This window comes from Rhamphochromis longiceps, linkage group LG5 (assembly GCF_057381845.1).
Source record: "Rhamphochromis longiceps isolate RC_006_pf linkage group LG5, R_longiceps_female_GT1.1, whole genome shotgun sequence".
NCBI lineage: Eukaryota > Metazoa > Chordata > Actinopteri > Cichliformes > Cichlidae > Rhamphochromis > Rhamphochromis longiceps.
Genome location: NC_140561.1, coordinates 30,939,940 through 30,967,788, shown reverse-complemented (window position 1 = coordinate 30,967,788; position 27,849 = coordinate 30,939,940). Strand labels below are relative to the sequence as shown.

General features: G+C 40.2%; 1 protein-coding gene across 3 annotated transcripts; it reads left to right on the top strand.

The window, feature by feature from the left end:
• Positions 1 to 19: 19 nt before the first annotated feature.
• nisch (nischarin) lies at positions 20 to 26,464 on the top strand. Of its 3 annotated transcripts, none has more exons than XM_085407160.1 (28): positions 20 to 225; positions 1,280 to 1,363; positions 1,865 to 2,047; positions 5,256 to 5,304; positions 5,885 to 6,048; positions 6,149 to 6,244; positions 7,965 to 8,060; positions 8,155 to 8,307; positions 9,114 to 9,182; positions 9,413 to 9,598; positions 10,363 to 10,491; positions 10,699 to 10,812; positions 13,015 to 13,207; positions 15,481 to 15,599; positions 15,944 to 16,038; positions 16,932 to 17,207; positions 17,490 to 17,785; positions 18,180 to 18,394; positions 18,594 to 19,006; positions 19,658 to 19,827; positions 19,931 to 19,994; positions 20,175 to 20,313; positions 20,535 to 20,685; positions 20,885 to 21,004; positions 21,848 to 22,042; positions 22,386 to 22,558; positions 22,988 to 23,178; positions 25,489 to 26,464. In XM_085407160.1, exons 1-28 carry the CDS (start codon positions 145 to 147, stop codon positions 25,814 to 25,816), a joined length of 4,542 nt encoding a protein of 1,513 aa, XP_085263286.1. In that variant the 5' UTR covers positions 20 to 144; the 3' UTR covers positions 25,817 to 26,464. The 3 variants fall into 3 exon arrangements, with proteins under 3 accessions (XP_085263286.1, XP_085263287.1, XP_085263288.1); XM_085407161.1 differs by having other exon boundaries at positions 21 to 225; positions 21,848 to 22,009; XM_085407162.1 differs by lacking the exons at positions 20 to 225; positions 1,280 to 1,363; positions 1,865 to 2,047; positions 5,256 to 5,304; positions 5,885 to 6,048 and having other exon boundaries at positions 6,168 to 6,244; positions 7,949 to 8,060.
• Positions 26,465 to 27,849: the final 1,385 nt, after the last annotated feature.

Genomic DNA, 27,849 nt, shown 5'->3' with positions numbered 1-27,849 from the left:
AGTTTTTTTTGTCAGCCAGTCACCTGCTTCGTTCAGCATCATAACAAACATGGCGGCAGGAGGCGGCTGACTGAAAAGGAACGCTATGCATCTTTAGCAACCGTTTTCCTCAGTAATAGATAATCTGCTCTCGTTGATCACAGCATGGAGCCTGTCCCGTTTACGGAGGAGGTTTCGGAGAGAAAAGTATCTGTTGTCGGCTCAGAGTTGGTGGAAAACTACACTGTAAGCTCTGCTCCGCTCTTTTTAGCTTAATACCAGTTAGCTTAGCTTGTAGCTCTCCCGGCTTCCAGGTCTATCGGAAAAACAGCGAGTAATATTTCTGAGTTCCCCAGACAGTGGGTGTGTTGTACTGGACTTAACATGGAGATGGATTCGGGCTTTATGTCTTTATTCTTCAGAGCATGGTAAAAGCAGCCGAAAGAGCAGCTCACAGGCTAACTGCTAACTGCTGCCTTAATTTTCACACACGGTTTCGGTTGGGTTACAGTGTTTCCTCTTGAATGTGTAAATCTGATAGTCTTTTACGGATTCAGTCATTTTCTGTTCCTTTCTTGTATGACAGTGTGCTGTGTGTTGTAACACTCTGTGCTATTTAATGTGGCTGATAACCCGATTTGCTCCTGTTGCCTCTTGTAAGTTAAATCCTTTCTCAAGACAGCAGGACAGAGAAAAAACATCAGATTTTGAATTGATTATTAATATAGGTCACTCAGCTTTAAAAACAAGTAATGTCACCACACGTTTTCATCTGAATGGAGCTTAATATGGGAGAGTGATTTGTTCACATAATATTTTTTTGCCATGTTTTTCTGAATTGAAGAGATGCTTTTAATCCACAAAGAGCCTGAATGCTTGAATTAAGTGTCAACTGTCCCCCTAGTTCAATACATTTTTATTTATTTTAGGTGTGATACATTTGACGATTTCTGGCATTTTTGTCTAGTGAGTCACCACATAGCCACCCTGACTGCATTTTAAATACAACAGCTGTACGTTGAAGTTCTTCCTTCAGGAAACATTTGGGTTCATCTGATCCTGGAAACAAGCAAACACGTATAAGTGTGCTGTGAATTTTCTGTTATTTGGTAAAATGTTTTAACGATTTCATGAATTTAAACCCACTTAAAATGTAATTGGTCAAGAATATTTTATTATAGTCTTGGTGATTTTCCTTTGGCAGAAATTCCAAACCTCTTTGGTGGAGATTAAAAATTTTTATATGCAGGAATCCTCTGCTGGGTCACAGATTTTAATATATGCTTCTCTGATGTTTCAGGTCTACATCATTGATGTGACGGATGGACAGCACAGGTGGACTGTGAAGCACCGCTATAGTGATTTCTACGACCTCCATGAGAAGGTAATAAAGTGGGCCAGTGAGCAGCCTTATGCCACCATCAACAGTTCAGTTTTTTAGTCTGAATTCTCTAGTAAACTACAGTCACAGGGCTAACACAGAGAGATGGACACATTCACACTTATGAGCAATTTAGAATCACCAGTTAACCTAACCCCTGATGGTGGATTAGATTCCAGGCTCTTCTTGCTGTGAGACAACAATGCTAACTACCTTTAGCACTTGTTGTAGTTTTTTTCTCTCCTTTTAATAGGACAATTTACTGTCTATAAATTGTGTTCATAAAAATATCTCTAACAATTTCCTCAAATTTTTTTATGCCAATTTCTCTCTTGTTTGAATGGCATTCTGATAAGTCTTATCAAATTACAATGATATAAAATGGAGAATAGCTACAACTTTTTATGCTCTCTGCACCTAGGAAACATTTGTTTCTTGGCTGCAGGATTGTTTTATTATGAAAATCAAACCTGGTTTTACTCCTGATGTTTGTTTCCGCTTAAGCTTACGGCAGAGAAAAAGGTTGATAGACGACTGCTTCCTCCTAAGAAGATCTTGGGAAAGAACTCAAAGAGTCTGGTGGAGCGGCGGCAGAAGGAGCTGGAGCTCTACCTGCAGACTCTTCTCCAGCAGTTTCCTCAAGCCACGCCCACACCGCTCACCAACTTCCTACATTTTCATCTCTATGTGAGTACAACCTATAAACAAGTGTGCAGTTCATGATTTAGAATAACCTCAGTTTGGAGTGGAGGTCTGTTAGGTCTTCACTACAGCAAAGAAAACAAGGTCAGAGAGTCATGCTGGTTGATAAGATCTAGATGTTCCCATTCATTTTAAATCTGTTAGACACTTTTGAGATAAAGACTTTGTGCAGACTAGTCAGGTTCTTCAGACAAAACCAGTCAAACACTTTTTTTCTTCCTATTTCAACATACGACTTCGTGTTGAAACAAAACGTTAACTGTTGACACAGCAAGACTGAACTATTGAACTATTTAGTTTTGTCCTGCTGTCTTGATTAATTGACCTTATTTTGTGTTAAATGTTTTGCACTTAAGTTTTCCAGCTTAGAGTTTTTTTCTTAAACAGAGAATCTACAAGCAGTAGCAGTAATATCTCATTTTTATTTTTAACCATAACATATTTACATCAGTTCATCTCTCAAATATGCTCCTGATTTTGAGAATTTCAAATTTATAGAGCCAAAGAATTACAGTATAATACCACAGTAAAACAGTTTTTTATCTCTCTTGAATGTAAAAGCATTCCCTTCGAACAATCAGCACAATTACAGCTATCGGTACGTATAAGCTTCAGTATAACATTATAGAAACAGGTTTCAAAACACTATCCTGAAGTGACATAAGCCCAAACACATGGCACCCACTCCTGAGAAAAAGTCTCTTCATTTAAGATTAACGTCAAAGCAGTTCATCACAGTAAACACAAGACACCATCCATCAGTTATAGGCCTGATTAAACAATCTACAACATCGTATTTAAAAAAGACTCATAATAACAGTATGTGAGGATGTAAATCATGTATAAAATATATATAAAGTTTAAAACATTATTAACAATTTAACCTCAATCGCAATAAATTACAGACAATGTTTCAAATAAAAAATACTGAGCCCTTTTGATGAACTTGAACTGAGTGTATTTTATTGGACTCTCCTAAATAATACAAAGAAATTATTTAGTAGCTTTTATGAAGGAAAGTCATGGTGAAGTGGACTATTCTTCCATTTAAGGGCTGCAAAACGTGCTGATAAAGTCTAAAAAATACATCATGTTTGTACGTGTCACAGTGTTTTGCACAATGAATGCTGTGTTTGTAAGAATTGATCACGTCATGAGTTTGGCTGCAACTTTCATCCCGAGCTCTGAGTCACTGTCAGTTTTACAGCCTTCTTACGGATGAAGACATTACCCTCGGTAATGTTCTAATCCCACAGCGTCATCCCAGCAAACAATACTGAATAACCATCTTTAACTGGTCTTTTCTCAACATCTAGGCTTGGTTGAAAACTAATCCCAAAGTTCACTGTCACCTTGTTAGATTTGATAGCTAGCCTGTTTTATATTAGCCTTATACAGAGTTCAGCAAAACAAAGCCCTTAATTTAGCCAAGAGTGAAAACATCTAAAAAAAACTGATCATGGATTTCTCACTCTGTGGCTCATTTCTCATCATACTGAGCTGACTGATTATACAGGTTAACATCAGGAGGCAGAGAGCTGATGGTTTTGTTAGGTTTGTCACAGTTTCACCCGAGTTCATCATGCAACAAATTTAGATGTAGATAAAATCTCAATGCTACACGAATGGCCCAGTTGCCTATTGAAAGAAACCACTGGGGTCTCTGTAAGTGAGCTGGGCTGAACAGTTGATAAAACTGAATCCATGTATCAAGAATAACTATTATATTCTGTTTCTTTGTATTATATAATTTCTGTGACTTAATTTTCTTTGATAGATCAGTCTTGTATAACACACACAGTGGTTTGAGGCTTTGTGATGACAGAGACAGTGATCACATTATGGCGATAATGGATTAACAAAAAGAGGCCACTGTTTGAGAAGCCTGCACGGCAAAGCACACACAGGAAAACCTCTCATGTGACTTGAAGTGAACAGCATGTGACTGTAGCGGATAACTTTGTTTGGAATGATAGTGGGAATCTGTATCTTCTGTTTAATGTTCGGTTACATCAAAGTGTAATGTGTTTGAAAGGAAGACAGCTGACAGATCCAGGTGTCTGCAGGCAAACTTTTTTAAAACATGGTTGCAGGTTGATTTGTGTTAATGTTATTTGAAGTTTTTAAAAAAACTTTTGTGAAAGCATCAGTAAAGAAATGATGATCAGCCATAGTGATGGGAATCATAAACCGGTTGCATTTGCATGGCTCCAAGCTTTTTTTGTTTATAGATCATTGCTGGTGTATCTTTCTGTCATTTTGCATTGTTTAACAGTGACGTAAAACTCATATCAGTGGAGTTTTTGCATACCTCAGTCACATGCAAGCGTTTCACTTTGTGTTCAGACTCAGAAACTTCAAAGACCTTTTTTTCCCCACATAGAAAATAGATCAGGAATCAATATAGAGTGTGACCTATGATCTGCATCTGTGTCAACATTAGTATCAAGTCAATTTACAGTAGAAGAAACAGAATTAAAGAAATATTAGTAAAATACAAGGATGGTAGGGGAGAAGTTACAATAAAGACGGACTTTTAAGAAACTGAAAAACGTTGAAAGGTGATTAAAAGTGATTCAGTAATTCAGAATCTAAATGTAATATAATAAAAAGCTTGAATGTAAAATGGGCGTAGAAATATTTTCTATTTTCTGTTACTCACAGACGACGTCTAACAGATGTTAGAGAACCTGAGGAGTAGCAGCTCTACTCTGAGCCCTTCCCAAATGACTGGACTCCTCACCCTATGCTAAAAAAGAGCCGAGCCACCCTTCGGAGAAAGCCTGTTTCCACCGCTTGTATCCGTAATCTCATTCTTTCCCCTTAAAAAGAGCTAACAATGAAAGTGTTAACAAAAAGATCGGGCCTAGATTAACAGATTTAAGGTATTTGTCAACAAAAATGCTCCATCTGGTGGCAGATGGTGGCTAACATTTACAGTGCAACAATTTACCAGCACTGTGCATCAGTGACAGTGTTAACAATTAGAATAAACAACTACTATGTCTGGTAACAGACTAATGAAAATAGCGACGATTATATAAAATCTTATCTCAGGTGTTTCTTATTGTGTCATCGTCCAAACACGACCTAATGTTGTTAATTCAGTTAATTTGTAGGTGATGGCTCCATGTTCAAGTAATGACAACTGTTAGTTATTTTAAAGTTAATATAATTTGTTTTGCTCTTCCAGGAAATCAATGGCATCACTGCAGCACTGGCAGAGGAGTTGTTCCATAAAGGTAGGATAGCAGACACAGTGGACCTGCTTTAGAGGTCTTGTTAACATCTGATTTGTAAATAACCGTTTGAAGCTTCCTGCAAAGAAAATAACAAGTGTGTAGACCAAGGGTGTCTTACATGTGACATGTTAGGGTCCAAATAGGCAGACAGTGTATTTGCAGTGTGTGAAAATTGTATTGACCTCATTCATAATTCTATTTTTTTTTATTGAAAATGTTTGAATCATAAATATTGACTCCTGTGTGAGGATGCCACTGCAGGATTCCACTCAGCATTTATCGAAAGTTAAAACGATTTCTAGATTTCAATACGTAGTAAAGAGTAAAGTACAACTGTGTGTAGCTCCATAATACTCTAAAATTGTAATATACATGTAATAACTGTATACTCAAGCAAAATAAGATAATATATAAGATTTTTTTCTAAATGTTTAAAAAGATGGTTCATGTTGTTTATTATACATTTAAGTAATTGTGGAGCTCTTTTTTGTTATTGTTTGTTTTAAAATGAAAAGAATGAAAAGATGAATTTGACACACCTGGTTTGTACAGTGAGCAGTGTCACACTGTCTGTCTGTAGGTGAGCAGCTGCTGCAGGCCGGCGAGGTGTTTTCTCTCCGTCCTCTGCAGCTCTTCTCCGTCTCCCAGCAACTGCGGATGGCCAAACCAACCTGCTGCAATGGCGATGCCAAAACAGACCTGGGACACATCCTCGACTTCACCTGCAGGCTGCGATACCTCAAGGTTATACACCACTTATACACCAGAAATCCCTGTCATGTCGTTTCCCTCTGAGCATCAGAGGTGGTGAAGGCTCTCACTGGTTTTTGCCTTTGTTTCTCAGATTTCTGGTACCAGAGGTCCAGTAGGAACCAGTAATATTCAGGAGGCGAGTCTCCCCTTTGACCTGTCTGTTTTCAAATCCCTGCTGCAAATAGAGGTAACTGTCTCTCTGTCCATGAAATATGTTTTGTCTGTTTTTATGTACCGTATTTACCGCACTATAAGGCGCACGTAAAATCCTTAAATCTTCACAAAAATTGACAGTGCGCCTTATAATCTGGTACGCCTTATGTATGAATTTTGGTTTGTGCTTACTGACCTCGAACCGGTTTTATGTGGCACACTATGCTCAAAAATCTGTCAAAAAAAGATTTTTAGTGCCACTTTTTGGAGCATTACGGTTACCATTGCCAGGAGCCTCGCGGAGTAATACATACTGTGCTTCAACACAACATTACCGTGTTGTGTGTGTATAACGACTCCAAAATGGCACCCGCGAAGAGACACGCTTACGAAGCTGATTTTAAACTTCGAGCAATTAGTTATGCAGAAGAGAATGGAAATAGAGCAGCTGCCAGACAATTCGGCATTAATGAGTCCATGGTGCGCAAGTGGAGGAAGCAAAAAGATGACCTAAAACAAGCAAAGAAGACCAAAAGGAGTTTCCGAGGGAACAAGGCACGATGGCCGCAGTTAGAGGACAAAATTGAACAGTGGGTTATTGAACAGAGAACAGCAGGTAGAAGTGTCTCTACAGTCTCTATTCGACTCAAGGCAACAGCGGTAGCACGTGACATGCAGATCAACGACTTTCGAGGGGGACATTCTTGGTGCTTCCGTTTTATGAAAAGGCATAATCTCTCAATCCGCACAAGAACTACTGTCTCACAGCAACTGCCAAACGATTACAAAGAAAAGTTGGCCATTTTCCGCACGTACTGCCAGAATAAGATCACTGAAAAGAAGATCCGGCCAGAACACATCACTAACATGGACGAGGTCCCCCTCACCTTTGACATCCCCGTGAACCGTACTGTCGAGAAAACAGGGACCAGTACGGTATCTATACACACCACAGGGAACGAGAAGTCATCCTTCACTGTAGGTCTGGGCTGCCAAGCTAATGGCCAGAAACTACCACCCATGGTCATTTTCAAGAGGAAGACTTTGCCAAAAGAAAAGTTTCCGGCCGGCGTCATCGTCAAAGCTAACTCAGAGGGCTGGATGGACGAAGAGAAAATGAGCGAGTGGCTGAGGGAAGTTTATGTCAAGAGACCGGATGGCTTTTTCCACAAATCTCCGTCTCCGCCATTCACAGACACTGTAAGCAACAGATGAATAAAACTTGAATTTTATTCACTAAAATTGAAGCATACACTTCTTGGATAGACTCTATCTCACAACAAGCCATAGGGAATTTTGGGAATTTTGTTAAATTGATTCCAAAGGCACCAGCAGCAGAAACATTATTGTGAGGTCCAGTACGGGGACTCCAGTTAATGAAGACGAGGCTGGCAGAGCCTACGGCTGCCTATGAGTGGAGCTGATGCCTATAAATACCTGTTATTAGAGTCATTTGATGTCGAACTAAATTGTACTTTTTTACTTGGAAGATAAAAACTCATAAAAAGATAACAAACAAAATAATAACTTGTTTATTTGTTTCTTTGTGTCCACTGTGGAAAAAAAGCTCAGCTGTTGATCTGAATAATTTTATTTTAATCTGAATTTCACTTCAGAGTTCAAACAGAAAAAAGAATAGGAGATGCTGACGCAGTATCCCTTATCACTCTTTGAAGTTTATCCAAATGTAAATGATCAGTGGTAAGATAAGTCCTTCAGCTTTTAACAATGTTAAAAGCTGTGTCTGTCTTCAGATCACCGAGTGCAGCTCTCAGCAGATTCTTGGTTTGTCCTCTCTGAGGTCGAGCTTGGTGACGATGAGCATCCATCGCTCCACCGAATCTATGATGGTACATTTTAGATCAAATACAGTACATGAACAGTATTACTGTTGTGTGTTGCACTATACTGATACTGACGTGTTTCATTTATGTGACGCCTCAGTCTGTCCTCGTCCCAGAGGCGAGTGAGTTCTCGCAGTGGGAGCCTGAGGGGGTGGAGTCTGGGTGTCCGGTCACCGCTGTCATCCCCGTGTGGAGAAATCTCACCACGCTGGACATGAGTCACAACTGCATCAGTAGCATCGACAGCTCAGTGGTGAGACACACACCCGCCAAAACCTGCAACATCAGCAGCTTCACCCAGAGTTCAGTCAGTAATTATGTTTAAAAGCAGTTTTTGTTTGTTTTCCTCACAGTGAAATAATGGAAAAATACACCACATAACAGATAAAATGTTACATAATAACATTACCAGATGATACACATTGTAAGTTTTTGTCTGTTTAATTAAACAACATAATAATGTGAGATTTCTGCTGTAAGAAAAAATAGTTTTTTAAAAAACAAACAGAAAATTTCCACCCAGATATCGTAACACACTGATGGACAAAACCTAACACCAAACTACATAATGATGATTTTTTTTTTCACAGCTCTCCTCTGTTATTTTCAGTCACAGAAACAAGCTGTTGCAGTTACAGCTCCTGAGAATCAGCCTATTCATTTACGTCCCCCGTAATGGACATGACGTATTAAATAGAGAACATCTTGAGCTTTCCATTGATATCTGATGTGTTCGGGTGGCCTCTTTTAGCCCCAAAGAGACAGGAAATCACAAAAGGTTCAATGGGAAGATTGTATATTCCTCGGTTTTGCGTGTAAATTATTAAAGGGGACATATCATGCTTATTTCACCATCATATTTTTTCATTATTTAAAACAATCCTTGTTTATTTTGTAATGGGGAAGTTTTTCCCAGTTTTTTAATGCCGTTCCTTTCAAACCAACTTTCTGCTTATTAGCTGTCACTTGCAAACAGAAGGTTTAAGCAGCAGCTCTGTGATGCTTCTGTGCTCACAGCCAGAGCCCCGTATCCCCACACTGAGTTTATTTCTCTTGTAGAAACTGATGCCTAAGGTGGAGTTTCTGGATCTGAGCTACAACCAGCTGTCCTCAGTGGAAAACCTCCAGGTATGTGACAGAATGAAGAATGAGGACAGGTCATGCCTCATATGACCGTCTGCATAATTCTTGAAACATCCAAAAATATTTTTATAGTTGATAAAATGAACAACGTTGTTATTTTCAGGATGATTGGACAATTTCTATAGTCTTAAATGTCACTGCAGCAATGTAGTGGTGTTAAATGTGTGTTATTTTAAAAAAATGTGTAAACAAAAATGACCTCCTTGTGTTCACAGCACCTGTACAATCTGGTCCACGTGGATCTGTCCTATAACAACCTCCGGGTTCTGGAAGCAGCTCACACTCGTCTGGGGAACATTAAAACCTTGAACCTGGCTGGCAACCAGCTGGACCGACTGACCGGTCTCACCAAGCTCTATTCTCTGGTCAGCCTGGACTTAAGCCACAACCAACTGGCACAGGTAAGTACACCAAGGACACCCTGATGGCCATGTGGGAGAATACAAAAACATTTCTCTTTTCATGGTTTGTTGCAAGACGGCATATCTAACATTTCCTCCTCAGTTTTTTTTTTTAACATTGCTGTGTAAAAATTGTATTAAAAAACTAGAGAAAACAAAAAACATGTATATAAAAGATGTAAACGAGTATTGAAATGATTAAACCTGACATTTTATTCTACTTTACATAATATATAGGGCTTCTTCCTTCTCAGTTGGTATCCTTTTCTTGAAGAATTGCCTTAAGAAGTATAAACCTGCTGTACTTCCGAACAATAAGTCTGATCATAGCTTTAAAAAATAAATAAATAAAAAATCTTGATATTTACAAGAGTTCGTTAACACCTTGGTTTGTAAACGCCTCCAAAGATTTTATATGATTCCACTGTTTCACCCTTTTCTTAGCAACATTACTTATAAATTATAAAATACTATTTCATGCTTCAGTGTATAGAAATATTAATGGATAGATTTGCGGATAGATCATTTTACCAGAGCTGGATATGGGTTCAACTAAGAGGATTAAAAGTTCTGGAACTAGATCCAGGAATTAATGTAACGTAGAAATAATAAAAACTGAAAGACGTCCTCTTAATATTAAAAAACCCCCAAAAACATCATAAACGAAGTTCTGTCTGGACCAAAGATTTTGATTCAGGTGGGGTGTGCAGCCTTGGCTGAGGTTTGCAGCGTCATGTTTTCACCGTGTGTTTGTATTTTTCTAGTTGGAGGAAATCAGGAACATCGGCTCTCTGCCCTGTCTGGAGAAACTCAACCTGTCCAGTAACCCCATATGCATCATCCCAGACTACAGAACCAAAGTCCTGGCCCAGTTTGGGGATCGTGCAGCAGAGGTGTGCAACCAAAACCTACCACACAATATTATTCCTCCTATGCTATTACTGTTTCGGCAAACACAACTTTTTTTTTCTCGAGTCCTTTCTGACTGCTCTTACAGTCAGAAAGGACACTTGCATCATCCACTTCACCACAGTGCTTGTCTTTCTGTTCTCCACGTTTGTATCTTTGTGTTAATCCTTTATTTCTTTCTATGTTTTTAGGTTTGCCTGGACTGTAATGCGACGACGGAAAAGGAGCTGGACACTGTGGAAGTGTTGAAAGCCATTCAGAAAGCCAAAGAAGCCAAAGATCGCATGAGCGGCAACGACAAGAAGGTAGACTCTGTCACCCTAAGGCCCACCGAAGGGCTTAGTGTCAGTTTGTGTAGTTAAACTAGCAGCATTCATGTAAGTTTGTGGTGAAACATGATAAAATTTTCACAGTACATATTATTATTGTCTAAAATTATTGAGTCTAAAACAATGAACAAATCTATGTTAGAAAGCTGAAAGCAGTTGCACACTGATCAGCCACAACATTAAAACTACCTGCTTATAATCATGTAGGTCCCTCCCACGCCCCCAAAACAATTCTGAGAAGTAATATCTGTATTTTTATTGATTTTGTGTTTATTAGTATTTTACATAACTGTATAAATCATGGGAAAAAGTAATATCATCACATGGGCATTACTGACATTTCCCTCATCATTACGAGGTTATTGTGACACTTGTTGTTCTGTCTGTATATGGGACCTCTGGGTTTGTCCTGTAGTGTCTGGCAGCAGATCCTTTGGGTCCGATGCATTGAGGGGTTGGGACCTGTGAGTCAGGCTTGCTCTTCCCCTTCCCTTTGACGGGGCGGTCACTTTACCTTAGGGGGTCGTGCCTGGACTGCAACAACATTTGAGTGTATCTCTGATTGTTATGAATGACTCAGAATTTCATTGTAACAAGGTAATTATCTTTACCTGTGGGTTTAATGTATGGCTGATTGGTGTACTTGAACACTGTGAGAGGAACCAAACTGATGTTGTGCACTGATGTCAGTCATATGTGACAGATTCTTGAAGTTATTATTGTAGGGTCTGCCTTACAATACAAAGCGCCTTGAGGCGACTGCTGTTGTGATTTGGTGCTGTATAAATAAAAAAAAATTGAAATTGAAGTCAGACTGTGCCTTTGTTAGTTGAACTGTGTCATCCTATCTTTTAGATAAATTAACCCCGAAACCTGCTGTAGTTGTTTCATAACTTTAACCTGATTGTAGCTCAATCAATAATCATGACGTGTACAAACCCACCAGTTAGATGTAACTAACATAGTTTTTCTGACATCGTATTATTTACTAACGGCTGAAGCCTTGAAAGTTTAGCAGAGGTTTTATTAGGTATTAATGCTAATTATTCAGTGTAAGGCGCTGTGTAGTTTTCTTGGTAAATAAGGAATTGCAGTTGGACACCACCTTCATGCTAACATTTTCTGATTGAACACATATTGCACATCAGCAGCAGAATTATTCAAAATGCATCAAATATAAATAAATCGTTCAGTGTGGAGATAAAAACTAACACACTGCAACATAACTGATTTATGAGCTAAATCTGTGTTTAAGCAGCTTTTGCGTAGTGCATCAGGACATGTATGTATCACAGGAAGGAAGGTAACAAGTTTAACAAATTCAGGTCAGGTAAGGACTTTCTGAATGACTTAGGGTTGCTGTTTGGATATTTAGCCTCCAAAGTAGTCTTTACTCATAACGGCCTGCAAAGCTTCAAAGGTTTCTCACACAGGCTACAAACACTGACCAAACTTTAGCCAAATTACAGCTCGTTTATTATTCATGAAATACATGTAATAATAATAATAATGCATCTCGTCTCATTTAAACAAAGCCATAATAGAGTCCGGAGTATTTTACTAACACTAATTCTAAAACATGCAGTAGGCTTAGCAAAGGGTCATAACTGACTCTGTGTGCATGACTTGATATATGCCCTAAGTCCTCATACATGTATCTTGACACCACTTAAGAAATTTTAAAAATATTAAGCTGATTCCTGTTTAAATGACAATGTTTAAAAGTCATTGACTGGGAACCCAGATATTTTAATATCTCTTCACATTTACAAAGCCTGTCTATAGGAACAAAATAGCAAAAAAAAGAGAGGCACACAGAATATTCACTGTAGTTTGTTAACTGTTGAACCCTTGGAAGCCTAATAGGAATAACCCTTAAAACTCTTTATAGAAGAAAGAGTTAAAGCTACAAAACCTGTCAGTTGTTTAAACTATAGGCACACAGATTTAGCTCATTAACTTCACTGTTATACAGTGGCACCAGACTGCTACAGATAGTTTGGTTTTTATGTTTTTTGTTTATATATCATCAGAGATTGTCTTTAGATCTTTAAAAAAAAAAAAAAAAGGTCATTTGTTGCTCTGCAGCTGAAGGAGCTGCTGGTCGTAGAGTTGTGATGTGATATGTAGATGACTGCTGATCTCTGAAGGCTTCCCCCCTCTCTGTCCTCCCGTCAGATCAGTGAGGAGACCAGGCTTTCTGCTGCTGTACCTCCTCTCCTCTCCTCCTCCTCCCCCTCCCCTCTCCCGGCCTCCTCTCCTCTCCCATCCACCTGCTCTCCCTCTTCTGTCGCTCCTCCCGCTGCTGTCACATCCTCCTCCTCTTCCTCTTCTACCTCTTCGGCCCAGCAGGCTGCCTGCCCCAGCAAAGGTAATCATGTATGTATCAGGCTGTGCCATGCTGAGGGAGGGGATGTTTGTTTTTGTTTCTAATAAAGGACAACAGCCAGATGGTTCAATACTACTTCTAAATCATTTATAAATTGGGCGTTGATCAACAAACTAGTTAAGTTATTGTGAAATGAATACGTTTGAGTAGAGTTTTAGAAATTTCTTTTTACGGCATCCTTGAGTTTCCTACAAAGCAGATATGATGTTGAATCCATGCCTAAAAGCAATTGTTGCATTTTATTACAGTGTGTAAAATCTCACTGCTAGATCACTAGCAGATATCAGATTGCAGTCAACTGAATTCTGATTTAATGCCCCTCCTAATTAAAGTGCATAATCCTAGCTACGGTGGCTGTGATAGGACAAACATGCTTCAGTCAGTAAAGAGTTAAAAAATATAAAATGTAAAATGTACCTCATAATTGCCACGGCCGGTCAACCTTCTGCTGCTACCGTTTGTGTAAAAAATAAATAAATAAATAATTGAATATAAGTACAGTGGTCCCTCGCTATAACACGGTTCACCTTTCGCGGCCTCGCTGTTTCGCAGACTTTTTTGTGTGCAATTTTGCATGTTGTTTTTTTTTTTTGTTTGTTTGTTTTTTTACAGCGCATTGTGTTCTCCGTCCTGATTGGCTGTAGACCATTGTCAATCAATCTCGTGCCGTGTCTCCTGTCAATACAGGATGCGTCCAGCTTGTCAAATTTACACAAATCTTCGATCGCTAGCAGTGTGACTCTGAAGTGCTGTACTGTATGTTTGTAAGTTTTCTCCCCAACAAACACAACAATGTTGACGAAACGTCGTCACCTGCGGGTGCTTTTGGTTTCACTCTATAATACTGGACTTATTTTTCTACGAAGGTTTGAACTTTGAGAGTTTTTAAACAAGAGAGAATAGTGTGAAAATGTTGATGCCTGTCTGAGAAAAGTGTTTAAAGTGTGTAGTGAGGGGTTTTACAGCCTTAAAACATCTATAATAATTGAAAAAAATTAAACTTGGCTACTTTGCGGATTTCACCTATCGCGGGTTATTTTTAGAATGTAACTCCCGTGATAAACGAGGGACCACATACTAAATAAATCAGGAATAATAAAAAGACATGGGTGTGCAAAAATGTTTTCTGGTATTTTATGTTTTTACCCCTGAGTCACTTCAAAACTCAGGCTGCAGTTCACCTGTAGTGAGTGTAGGCTGTCCATCTGCTGTTTACCTCAGCTGACAATATGCCGGGTCTCCGCTACTTTTTACTCTTTAAGCTAAGTCAGATATAAGTGGATGAGTCAGTAAAGCTCATTTCTGTTGAGGATATCCTGAACTTTTCTGTCAGTCATGCGTCTCTAGCCACATACATAAAACGCGGCTAAGTGGAACAGTGATGAAACTGCACACAATGTAAAGCTCATAAACTGCTCTAACAGCTTTCTGTCCTCTGGTTTGGAGACGCTTTCTAAATAAAGACAAGTCTCTCTGAACCAAACTGTAAAGCCTTTCCTCCAGCTCAGACTTGGAAATTAACAGCTCTCATAACACTTAATTTTCACTCTTTTTAATTCTTAAATAAAATCTTGCTATATCTCACAACAAAAACCATTAAAAAAAGCCTGATTCCAGACCTCTGAATTACTGCTGGTATCATCTGTTTCCATGTTACATCAGGAATGGAGGCATCATCTTCATTGAAGGGACAAATAAACAGCTGGTGGACATTATATGCATACATGCATACATATGTGTGTATATGTGTATATCTATCGATATCGATATAGATCAATAGATAGATAATATAGTGGTTATGAAGGAGGTGGAGTTCAATAGAATTTGACCATTATAACATGGGAGTCTATAAGGATTGACTCAGTTATGGAGCCAGCCTCATGTGGCTGTTAGAGAAACTGCAGTTTTTACAGTTTCTGGATTGGCTTCATTTTTCAGCCCCAGAGGTTATAGCTTGATAATACCACTGCTGACATTAATGTTTTGCTGTAGTTCCCGTGACACCTGTTCATTAACCACCTTTTTACAAGATGTGGACACTAATCTTTTAAAACTAAACATTTAAGCATGTTTGCTGATCCTTATTTATGGCTATTATTTTGTGGAACGTAATTCCATTTGTTACTAGAAGTTTATGTACTTAAATTTAAATGATTTATCTTTTAACCAAGATGTGATACCCTCAAACCAAGGGTATCACACCTGCCAATGATTTCACCCCCAGCATCGCTGATGTGTTTGCTGTCCTGTTTCAGATATGACGAACAGAGAAGAAGCCCCAGTTCCCCCCAGTGTTCCCCCTCCTGTGGATCCTACACCTCCCTCTGCAAGCTTTAGCACCAACACACACCTCCCGTCTGCTGACTCTGCACAGGTTAAACACACACAAGCATCGGAAATGGGAGGGGTCTGTTACCATCACACCAATAGGATATTAGTTAGAAGGGGAAGTGTTTGGTTAGATGGGAGGGGTAGTATTGGTTACTTAATTATAAATGATCTTAAATTACATGTATTACTTTAAAATCTTCCTGATATGTTTGAGGGTTGCTGCTAATTTTAAAGAATGCAAACACATCAAAGGAACACAGTAAAATTCTTATGATATTATCACTTTGGACAGGTGAAAGCACAAGACTGCACGTGAGGTGTTCAGGTGGAGGTAGATCTTGTTTAGAGTCAGCTGATCTTTATTGTTGTGTGTCTTTGTGTTTTCAGATGCAACAGCCGGTTGTCAGTTTGTCTGAACACACTCACTCTGGGGCTTCTACAAGCATTACTACTGTTACTACTTCTACTTCTGCTACTGTATGGTCAGTATCAGATAATAGTGCTGTTACCATAACATTTAAAATTAAAATTGGCTTTTAACATCTAATATATACGGAGGTTATTGAGTTTCAGTGACAATAATTCAACAGCAGAAATGTGAGTGAATAAGTCTTTGTAAAAGTCTCACTATTCAACGACAGCAGTCTTGCCAATCTTGGTTTTCTGTTCATATTTGGATGTTCCTGTGTAAATGAGTTGGGATAGAAGCAAAGCTTTACATTAAAAAACAAACCAACAAAAATGTGCATCTATATATTCATTCACCAGTCAGGCCTGATTAAAATAATAAACTGAGAGGGGAAATAAGGCTATCCTCCAGTCTTACTTGTATAGTGCTTGAGATGACATTATTGGCTCAGTCCAGGGTGAGTGTCTCTGGCTCCTCCAATCAGAGCCGTGGACAAAGTGCCACGCTGATTACACATCCAATAAGAAAACGTAAAAAGCACACTTACCTACATTTTTACTATGATGATAATTACTTGAAATATGATTAGAGATATGTGGTTTTAAAGTGCTTTGAGTTCTCAAGGAGAGTAGAACCAGTCCATTCACCATTTAGATAGACCTGCCAACACACTCCTGAAGCCGTTGGGAATTGGGGATTGTAAATATGCTCCCTGAATTCATATTTCAGCAACAGCACAGTATTAAACAGGTTTGTGACCCGTGACTTGTGGGTAAGGGGCGTAACCATCATCCTCTTTTTGGTGATAAGAGTATTTTCAGTGAGCTTGTATTTATCTCACAGTTAACACATAAGCAGGATGAGCTAAACCAAGCTGTGGTAACAGTATTTATGAGCTGACATTTTTATCTTATATTAAACAAAAGCAATAAAAACACATCTGTTTCTCCTCTCTCCCCCCTCCAGTTGTGTCTGCTCCTCTTCCTCATCCAGACCCGTTGAGGCCAGTTGCTCCTCGTGCAGTGCTGCCTGGTGTCCTCTGCTTCCTTCTCACCTGCTTTCCCTTTCCTCCTCCAACAAGGACTTCATCACCCAGCTTACGCAGCATCTCAGCTCCACCCTAAGGCAGCAGAAGTTGAAGAAGGAGGGGGAAGAGAAGGAGCAGGAGAGGGAGGAAGAGAAGAGCTCTGAATCCAGAGAAGTTCAGTCTCATGTAGAGGGCACTGAAGTGGGCAGCCCCAGGTATTTAAACCAGATATATTCTGTTACTGAATTTGAGGATTCCAGAGATTCCCACTGAATCTGCAGAGTCAAGGGGTTTCTGAGATTCTAAAATTTCTTTACTGTGTGTGAAATCCTCTATAATTCATCAGATCAGTGTTATATTCCAGCTGTTTTTAAAAGTTATTAGAGAAATGATCCTTTGGATGCATATTTATAACAACAGACAGATCATTTTAGATAATCAACTTATAAACAAGACCTGAAGATGACTTTTAGCTCATTCTGTGTTTATCACTCCAGTCTAGGGTCCACTGATGGCTACTTTGAGATGAGTCTGGATGATTCTGTGGAGGAGCTGGTCGGCCCCTCCTTCATGTCGCTCCCTGCTCCTACTGCAAAGGAGCCTGGTGGCCATCAGGAGGAGCAGAGTGAGGAGAAACAGGAAGAGGTCCAAGTCCGCCGGGTTCTGTGGTGCTACTGTGTTCAGGTGGAGGAGGAGGAGGTGAAGCAGAAGGTGGCATGCCTGGTGCTTGCGGACCAACTGTTGGGCCTGCTGTGCTCATCACATGATTTCACAAGGGCCAATCAGAACATGGGTAAGCACACAGTCTACATGCAGACTGGAGCAAACTTGGAAGCTGTTTTGCCATTTTTATCTCCATCTGAAGCACAAATTCGATTTAGAAGAAATCTAGTTAACTTCTACAACACTTCTGTTATAAATTAACTGAGACTAACTAGATTTTGATGTCACTGTTGGTTTCCAACCCGATCTGATGAGAAAGATATTAAAAAAAATCTCACAAGGTTTAATTTGCAAATTGTAAACACTGGATGGTTTGGCTTCTTAAATATAAGGATTTTTATTTTTTTATTATATGGCATATCTTTATGTGTTAAACCTTTGAGAGAACACTGCAAATGCATGATGTGTAGTGCTGTAATATTGAGTAAAATATTAAGATGTGTGTTTTGTTTTTCTGTCTGTAGACCAAGATCTGACTCTGCCTTTGGAGGAAGTGCTGTTCAGCCTCCAGGTGGACCTCCTGCTCCCGTACCCTCAGCTGTCACTCTCTTCCCAAGCTGAGCTCCCAGACTCCTGTCTTGCTTTTGGACTGCAAGAAAAACCAGCCCGTTGGTTCTACATCTTCTCTGAGGTTGAGGAGCTTCAGCATATTAGATCTGAGCTCACGGTGCTGCTTCAGGTCAGAGAGCGACACATAAGCCGCCTCAGTTTAATATTCAGATGCAGTCAGTGGTTTTGAATATTTGTATTTGTATTGCATTTTATCCATTTCAGATTCTTTGATTGCATTTTTAAAGATAAAAATAGAGCTGTGAGTTTATTTTATTAACTTACCATAAGTCATATTTAGAAACAGGAACATGCCTTCTTTCTTCCAGGTTGACCCAGAGCTCTCCAACACTTGTCAACTCCTTCCTCGCTCACTCATCAACTCCTGGGAGCTGGAGGAAAGTCAAGGGGCGCAGGGAGGCTATCCCGTCCTCTTCATGCCCTCCTCTTCGTCATCTGCCCTCAACACTAATCTCCTCCTTTCAGACATCTTATCTGAGGAGCCCAGCCTTCCCTCTCTGCTCTTCCTCACCCACCGACAACTGTGGGTGCTGAAGATGGACTTCAGAGAGCTGTCAGAAATAGAGAAGCCCAGTGCTGGCCTTCGTCATCTCTCCTCCTCCTTTTGTAGGCTAGTCCGTGTAGCCCTCGGCTCTGTGGTGCTTCACCCCAGAGAGAGAGATGCTCAGGTGGGGGACAAAGTCAGCAATACATCCTGCTCAGACCCACAACATCCCCAGAGGTAAAGATGGTGCGAGAGGATGGTGTAACTCTAGACTTGAACTCTGACATGTATGTTTATGTTCTAAATCGATAATTTCATTAGTTTATATAAAATTATTAGAACAAAGCAAAGAAATCTGAATATATTTCAGCACCTGAGGAAAAAAAGATGATGTGAAGTTCAGGGACAAGAAAAAGCTGTTATTATTAACCATTATGCCTGTTGGAGCGTTTACATAAATGTATAAATGTATATAACTGGAATGTGTTGTTTTTAGTGTCATAAAACCACAACACAGCAATGATTTATTTAATAGAGTTTCTTTAAGCCAACTCTGACCTTATCTACAAAAAATATCTTTGTATTTGAAATGATGGCTACATTGATGGTTTTTATATTATGATTAATTGTGGTTATGCCGTGTCTAATCAGTAGATTGCTTTACAAATTAATCATATTCAACTTAGTGTGATTCCTCCAGATTTAAAATCATGAATCTCTACTATTTATTTATTCCATAACCTAATTTGAAACTCTTTAAGTTGAATCTTTTGTATAAATACTATAAATAAAAATAAACAGCAATAAACAAAACATTTTTTTCCTTGATTTTCTTTCTTTAAATCTGTGTGAATCTCTTTTTTTCCATTATCGTATTGTGTCCACTAGGAGGAGTCACACTGTGGAGCTGCTGCTGGGTGATCACAGGCTGCTGGTGTGCTTTCCTCTGGTCCAGAACAAGAGCTCCTTTCTGGGGTTGCTGAGCCAACGAAGGTCTGCTCTGGAGGGGCTGAAGGTGGTGGCCCTGCCCCGGCCCTCCAGGCTCTGTTCACAGCAAGGTGAGTTCTCACAAGGTGAAGACCAGACTCTATTTTTTTTCATTTTGTTTGACCTCTTCTGGTTTCTTTTCCAAGTATTACAGCTCTGTTGTTGTGTCCTCAGGTCGTTATAGATCCAGAGACCAGTGCTGTTGTACCAATACCAAGCAGTCACATGGCTCCAGCAGGTATAGCCTTTAAATATTAGCATCAAGCCTAGAGTAATAAAATTGTATTAAAGCGGAAAGTCTGCATTTCAACCACACCTTGATGTGGTTGACAGAGGAAAACCACAAAGAGCTGTGTCATTGTCCAGATATTTATGGACTGAAATGTTTTTCTTTTTGTTTTTTCCTTTTCTTTCACAGCTGGGACTCTTCCCGTCTTCACATGGAGGAGAACCAACCCTCTCCCCACCTCATTCCTGGTCTGTCACCGGGTCTGAAGCTCATGGCTGGACTGGGAGAGCAGCAGCTGCTCACCTACTTCCACAGATATATAGCACAGGTAAGAAACCCTTTTTTGAAGCATGTGCATTACAAGAAATCACTCTGAGTGATCACTTTGCTTGTAAACAGAGCTCAAATCAGAACACAGTAATTTTCTAATAACTCTAATAACTACTGTTTGCAGTGACTGTGTTAGATAAATAAACTTTAGGACAGGTCTTAAATCTTTATTCTATATTCTATGAATCATTTTTAAAATATATATATCACTTATATCAGTCTGAGGCGGAGGAGGTGAGACAGGTGCTGTGGCTGTCTGTGATTCTCTACAAATCTCCTGAGACTGAACTCACCTGCTGTCTGCTACTCTCCACTGATTCAATCTACTTCCTGTTGGAGGATTCGGCCACTACATTGGGTCATCACTCAGGTAAAATTTACTCATGTGACTGGTCCCCGGTCAACGGGACGTTTATCCATCATTGTGTCGAGTCATTCCTGAAATTTCTTTTCTGAATTATTGCGCTTTTTGCAATTGTTTGAGTTATAAAATATGTCTCTGAGTGGTGTCCCTGAGATCATTTTTGTTAAATCTCGATTCCTTTTTTCTTTCTGTCTGTTTCTGTCAGTGTTGGACATATCAGACTCTGGAGATCCAGACACATGTCTGTGCTGCTGTATGTCCATCAGACTCTCTGATCTGCTTGCCGTCAACGTTGGGCTGTTTGATCAGTACTTCAGAGTCGTAGGTGGGTGCTTTTACCCCTGTTCTCTCATGACATTCCAACATTATATTTTTATTCTTGGACTCAACTAGATTAGCTTTGCTTTTTTACTCGTACTGTGAGCTGTGTGCCTGTCCTATTAGATTTATCTCCTCTTACTGAACGCGCAGCACTTTCTCATAAAATAGAAATTTATTTGTGGTGATAAGGCAAGAGGCGTGTGTGCACGTAAAGACAGGAAACTGCAATTTTTTTTAAAGGAAAATAATAAATAATACCATTTATTAAAACAAAAAGAACTGCCTAAAATACATTAACACCCACTTTGTTACAAGCAAACCTGAGTCACACATCCAGCAGCTGCACATCAGCTCCACCATCTGGGAGAGCGTCAGTAGTGCTTGTTCTGTTTTTGTATGTGTAGGGACACATTCCTATAGTCAACCTGCTGCAGAGTGATTAGGGCCAGCTGGTCAGTGGCGCCCAAACTTTGAAAATGATAGTGATGGGTTTTCCACCTATAAATAGGCGATTTATTACCGGTAGATTAAAATTAAATAATTGTGAAAAAAAAAAAAAAGTGTTATGAGTTTCCAGGAATGAACTGCGATTTAACTTGGAAATTCTTGAGTATTTTCTTTTTTTTCAAAGAGTGATGAGGAAATAGTGGGGGGAAAAAGCAGTTTGAAGCCTGAACTTTTACATTTTGGGCCATATTTAATATGCACATCCATCTATGTATGTATATTTGTATGACAGAAAGTAAGGAAAGATGTGATGAGCCCCCTTTAAGAGTGAATTGCTTTTAAATAAATAAATAATGTCTGTATGATTTTCTTAGCTTTCCATCGATTCTCCCTCCTGTAGGTCACTCAGCAGATCATGTGGTGTGCTGTCTGAGCAGGGACAGCTATGGCACGAGCGTTTTCCTGCAGGAGCTGATGTCAGCTCTCAGTCTGCAGCAGCAGCTTCCTCCTCCAGAGCCATCCGATCAGGACTTCTACTCGCAGTTCACCAACACAAGCACGGGTAACTCGGGCAACGGTGCCATCTGTTGTCCTAGTAAGAGTGAATATATAATATTAAAGTATAAAACCCACATCTTCTTAACAGACAGCACTTCCTCTCTGTATGGATCTTGATTTTCTCTGACTTCTTAGACTTTTATATATCATGACACTGTGAAGGTACTTATTCTTGGTTGCTTCATAGATAACATCATAGTTCAATATATTCAGTAAAGATTACTCTTTATTGTACAAAATGAAGAACTCAAGAATGTTGAAAAACATCTATTTAAGTGTTTTTTTTTGTAATGTATTATTTTTGACCAAATATAAAATCTGTACAGACCACCAGTAAGCAATGATCATCGTAACAAATGTAAATATGTCTCCCCCTGCAGGTAAGATGCAGAACTACGAGCTGGTCCACAGCAGCAAGGTGAAGTTCATTTATCCCAGTGAGGAGGAGATGGGAGATTTGACCTTCATTGTAGCAGAGAGGAAGACTCCAGCAAGCGTGGCGTCCTCCTCCCCATGCTCCTTTAACGTCCTGCTGTACCTGCTGGTCTTCCAGGTAAGAACTTCTTCTTAGAGAAACGTTGCACACAGGAGCGGAAGCAGGATCTTCTCAGGCTAACTCAGTGTGCACATAATTGCAGCCACAATGAGCTTGTGAATATAAAAGGATCTATAAAAGAGAAGCAACGTTGGATGTTCATGTCGATAGAAACGTGACTTCCAGTTAATGTTCACACTCCTCTGTATCTGCTAAATGTGTGAATGGGCTACTGTGGTAATAATGACACTGTGAGCATTTTGGATGACAGTAATTTGGCCTCCAGTAACATTGTGATAAACTCTTAAAGCTGTTTGACTGTTGCTGAAAACTGATGTTCTAGATAAAGAATCAAATCCAGTCTTGTTTTTCTGGTTTTATAATTCCTGTTTTCAATTTCTGAGCTTCTTGGTTTTCTCTATTTTGATTATGATTATTTTCCACCAGGTCCAGATCCCCAGCAGTCCACCCAGCCAAGGCTCTGCACTCTCAGGCACCTCCTCTTCTGATTTAGGCTCTGCCCGGTCTCCAGTTCTCCAGCCCAGGACTCTGATCCTAACCAGCACCGATGTGTTCCTGCTGGATGAAGACTATGTCAGCTATCCACTGCCAGACTTCGCTAAAGAACCTCCATCCAGGTGAGAACAAAGAAATAAAACCTTTTCAAACAGCCTGTATACAGGGGTGTTATGATAGAGCAGAATTATGCACGACAACGACCTTAAAGTGGGGAGGAAAGTCCAACAGGTATTAGAAAATTAAAATCAATTCTGTGTTCTGTGTCGCCCCTAAACTTGGTCTGAGTCACAAGTTTGCCGCAAGAAAAAAAATCGTTGTTTGTCCTCGTCTGCAACAGAAAAAGAGGAAGAAGAGGAGACAGAGACCAGCTGAGATTGTACTGTGCAGACAGCTTAGTCTGAAATACTGAAGGAAAACACACAGCTCAAGTCTGTGCTCAATGAAGCCAAAGAGGAGAAGCATCAATTCAGAAACTGTCAAGAGGAACAGGAAACTGTAACATACTGGCTCTTTTTGATTGTTTAGGTTTCAGTCCGACAGTTCCTGCTGATCCCGATCCCACATTTTACTGGCCCTTTGTTGTTTTGGTTCTCTTTATTCTCACATATTCTTTTAAATATGTTTTACAGTCTGCACGCTCCATTTTAAGTTGTAAGTCCACCACCAGCATCACATTCCTGTTGTGTTCTCCACACCGTGGATAGAAGCCTCTTAGTTTCAGTAACCTCACATGTTTACTTTGATGTGAAAATAGACTATTCCCAGGCTCAGTACAGGGAGTGCAGAATTATTAGGCAAATGAGTATTTTGTCCACATCATCCTCTTCATGCATGTTGTCTTACTCCAAGCTGTATAGGCTCGAAAGCCTACTACCAATTAAGCATATTAGGTGATGTGCATCTCTGTAATGAGAAGGGGTGTGGTCTAATGACATCAACACCTTATATCAGGTGTGCATAATTATTAGGCAACTTCCTTTCCTTTGGCAAAATGGGTCAAAAGAAGGACTTGACAGGCTCAGAAAAGTCAAAAATAGTGAGATATCTTGCAGAGGGATGCAGCAGTCTCAAAATTGCAAAGCTTCTGAAGCGTGATCATCGAACAATCAAGCGTTTCATTCAAAATAGTCAACAGGGTCGCAAGAAGCGTGTGGAAAAACCAAGGCGCCAAATAACTGCCCATGAACTGAGAAAAGTCAAGCGTGCAGCTGCCAAGATGCCACTTGCCACCAGTTTGGCCATATTTCAGAGCTGCAACATCACTGGAGTGCCCAAAAGCACAAGGTGTGCAATACTCAGAGACATGGCCAAGGTAAGAAAGGCTGAAAGACGACCACCACTGAACAAGACACACAAGCTGAAACGTCAAGACTGGGCCAAGAAATGTCTCAAGACTGGTTTTTCTAAGGTTTTATGGACTGATGAAATGAGAGTGAGTCTTGATGGGCCAGATGGATGGGCCCGTGGCTGGATTGGTAAAGGGCAGAGAGCTCCAGTCCGACTCAGACGCCAGCAAGGTGGAGGTGGAGTACTGGTTTGGGCTGGTATCATCAAAGATGAGCTTGTGGGGCCTTTTCGAGTTGAGGATGGAGTCAAGCTCAACTCCCAGTCCTACTGCCAGTTTCTGGAAGACACCTTCTTCAAGCAGTGGTACAGGAAGAAGTCTGCATCCTTCAAGAAAAACATGATTTTCATGCAGGACAATGCTCCATCACACGCGTCCAAGTACTCCACAGCGTGGCTGGCAAGAAAGGGTATAAAAGAAGAAAAACTAATGACATGGCCACCTTGTTCACCTGATCTGAACCCCATTGAGAACCTGTGGTCCATCATCAAATGTGAGATTTACAAGGAGGGAAAACAGTACACCTCTCTGAACAGTGTCTGGGAGGCTGTGGTTGCTGCTGCACGCAATGTTGATGGTGAACAGATCAAAACACTGACAGAAGCCATGGATGGCAGGCTTTTGAGTGTCCTTGCAAAGAAAGGTGGCTATATTGGTCGCTGATTTGTTTTTGAATGTCAGAAATGTATATTTGTGAATGTGGAGATGTTATATTGGTTTCACTGGTAAAAATAAATAATTGAAATGGGTATATATTTGTTTTTTGTTAAGTTGCCTAATAATTATGCACAGTAATAGTCACCTGCACACACAGATATCCCCCTAAAATAGCTAAAACTAAAAACAAACTAAAAACTACTTCCAAAAACATTCAGCTTTGATATTAATGAGTTTATGGGGTTCATTGAGAACATGGTTGTTGTTCAATAATAACATTATTCCTCAAAAATACAACTTGCCTAATAATTCTGCACTCCCTGTATACATTGGAAATGCATGTTTAAAGCACTAGTTAATGAGTTGTTTTTTTTCCTTAATAGAAATAAGTATAACTGGATGTTACTGACAGTTGCAATCTCTGCAGGGAGCGGTACCAGCTGCGTGAGGCCCGGAGGATCCGCGACCTGGACCGGGTGCTGCTGGGCTACCAGACGTACCCCCAGGCTCTGACTCTCGTGTTTGACGACCTGCCCGGCCCCGACCTCCTCTGCCACCTCACCATGGACCACTTTGCTGTCAGCTGCAATGAAGCTAATCCCAGAGGAGGTGTGGCCAGCAGGGGTGCAGAGGGCGAGGTGCAGTGGTGCATTTTTGTCCCGGGAGCCGACAGCAGAGAGAGGCTGATCTCGCTCCTCGCTCGACAGTGGGAGGTGCTGTGCAGCCGAGAGCTTCCTGTTGAGCTCACGGGCTGATTGGTTGACAGCGATGACAGACAAATAGGTGACTGCTCAGCTGCTGGTTGGTGGGTGGAGTCATCATGTGATTGGGTTCATTTACACATGGACTCAGGGTTTGATTGGTTTAATCTCAGTGTTGGGCCATGCGGAGGATGAACACAAAATGAAATTTCCTCCCTTTTTTGGTTAATAATTGACAGAAATTAATAATAACTGGGGTGGAGTCGTGGGTAAAAATATTGAGACTCACTGCACTAGATGACGAAAGCATTTCTGTGCTTTTGGGGGGGGGGGGGGGGGGGGGGGTTTCCTCAGCATTTCGGTTCTTTGAAGATGGAGGAACAGGCCACCAATCAAACACAGCTTAGTGAGACTTTATCCTGAGCTTAGACTTCTCACTATCAGTACAATTGCGGCCCAGTCAGATGACGGAGGGTGTCGACTCTGGTCAGAACACAAAAAGGGTACGTCATAATGGGCGAAAACCAGTGCTGTGACTTTGGTCCTTCCACTTCTTTGATGTTGACCAGTAGAAGCGCAGAATGCCACTAAGCTGTTTATAACTAAACATGATAGTGATGTTATCAGAGTTGTTTGGATTATTTTGGAGGACCCACGGCCTGAATCTGCTTTGCTCTCAACAGGTGTTTATACAGAAAGAGAGTAGAAGTAGTGACCAGAGACTGTGAAGCATCAGTGAAATTCAGCGACCTGTAGTGATGGGGTGCCAAATAGAAAAGGGTTATCAAGGCTAATGGAGAGCTATGTGAAGCAGAGCGGGGGGACAGAGTCACGCATAACACTTTGGTTGCTGTTGTCTGTTTACATTCTTTTCCAGGAAGTTTCTATATGGCGCCGCCTTCCTGTTGTTGTGAGAGATTAACATGATTGGTCATAGAGCAAAATGTCGACCGTTATGTCTCTCAGGCAAGAAAATGCAGGATTTTATGACCCTGCAATCGCCTAATCTGAGACGGTGACCACCGTAATTTGAAAAATCTGAGCCCAGCAATCATTCTTCTTACAGATTGGTGGGAATCTGGCTCCTTCCCCCTCAGTAGTGTCTGCACATCACTGGATTACAGTGACAGGAGACAGGAGAAGAGGCCCGTGACCTTGTACGAAGCCAAAATCCTGAGACTTTTTTTCTTTTCTTTTTTTGGCACAACTTCTCCTTCTTGTAAAGTATCTAACCATGCATTGTATATTCTTTTTAAATTTTTTTAATTTTATATATATTTTTTTCTTTTTGGGGGGGTGGGACGGAGGGTTGTAGATGTTGCACACACAGACTGGATTTGCACAGCATTGGGCGCTGCAGAGGGTCCACGGGAGCTCCAATACTCCTAATTCAATATTATGTTCTGGTTCATCTTCTAAGACTCCGTCTTATCCAGACTCGGATCTGAAGGTGGATCACCTCCATTTGCTGGACATGTTTAGCCTAGCTTAGCACAAATACTGGAAGCAGAGGGAAAAGGCTAGCGTAGCTTTATCAAAACAGGAAAGAAAACATTTAAATAACTCCAAAGTTATTTGATTTACTTGCTTTTATTTACTGGCTTAAAAACCAAAAATAGCTTTTGTGTGTGTGTGTTCCTATTCCTTTGTGTGTTCAGCCTGACTGATGATAAGATCGGGGGGGTTTCATTTGAAATAGCACAAACACACAGCTGCTCGGCACAATCTTCTCTCTGAACATTTTATTTCTTGCACATTATAACTGATGAAGCAGTATTACTGAACTGTATAATGAAGCTTTTTAATAATATGATATTAATATAATTGTTGCTTTTGGACAGACGGATGTTTCCCATCCTGAAGCTTATTTTGTAAAAAGACACAAGGGTCCTGATATTATTATCATCATGAACTCTGAAATGTAGTATTATCATCGAGTGTTATTTTTAATATATTTTGCTTTGTGTTTTATGTAATTTGTTTTTCTTACAATACAAATGACACATAGGATGCTCTCCCACCCGTCACCACTGTTGTTTAACATTATTGGGCATTGTAAACGGGAAATACCACTGAATTAAAATGAA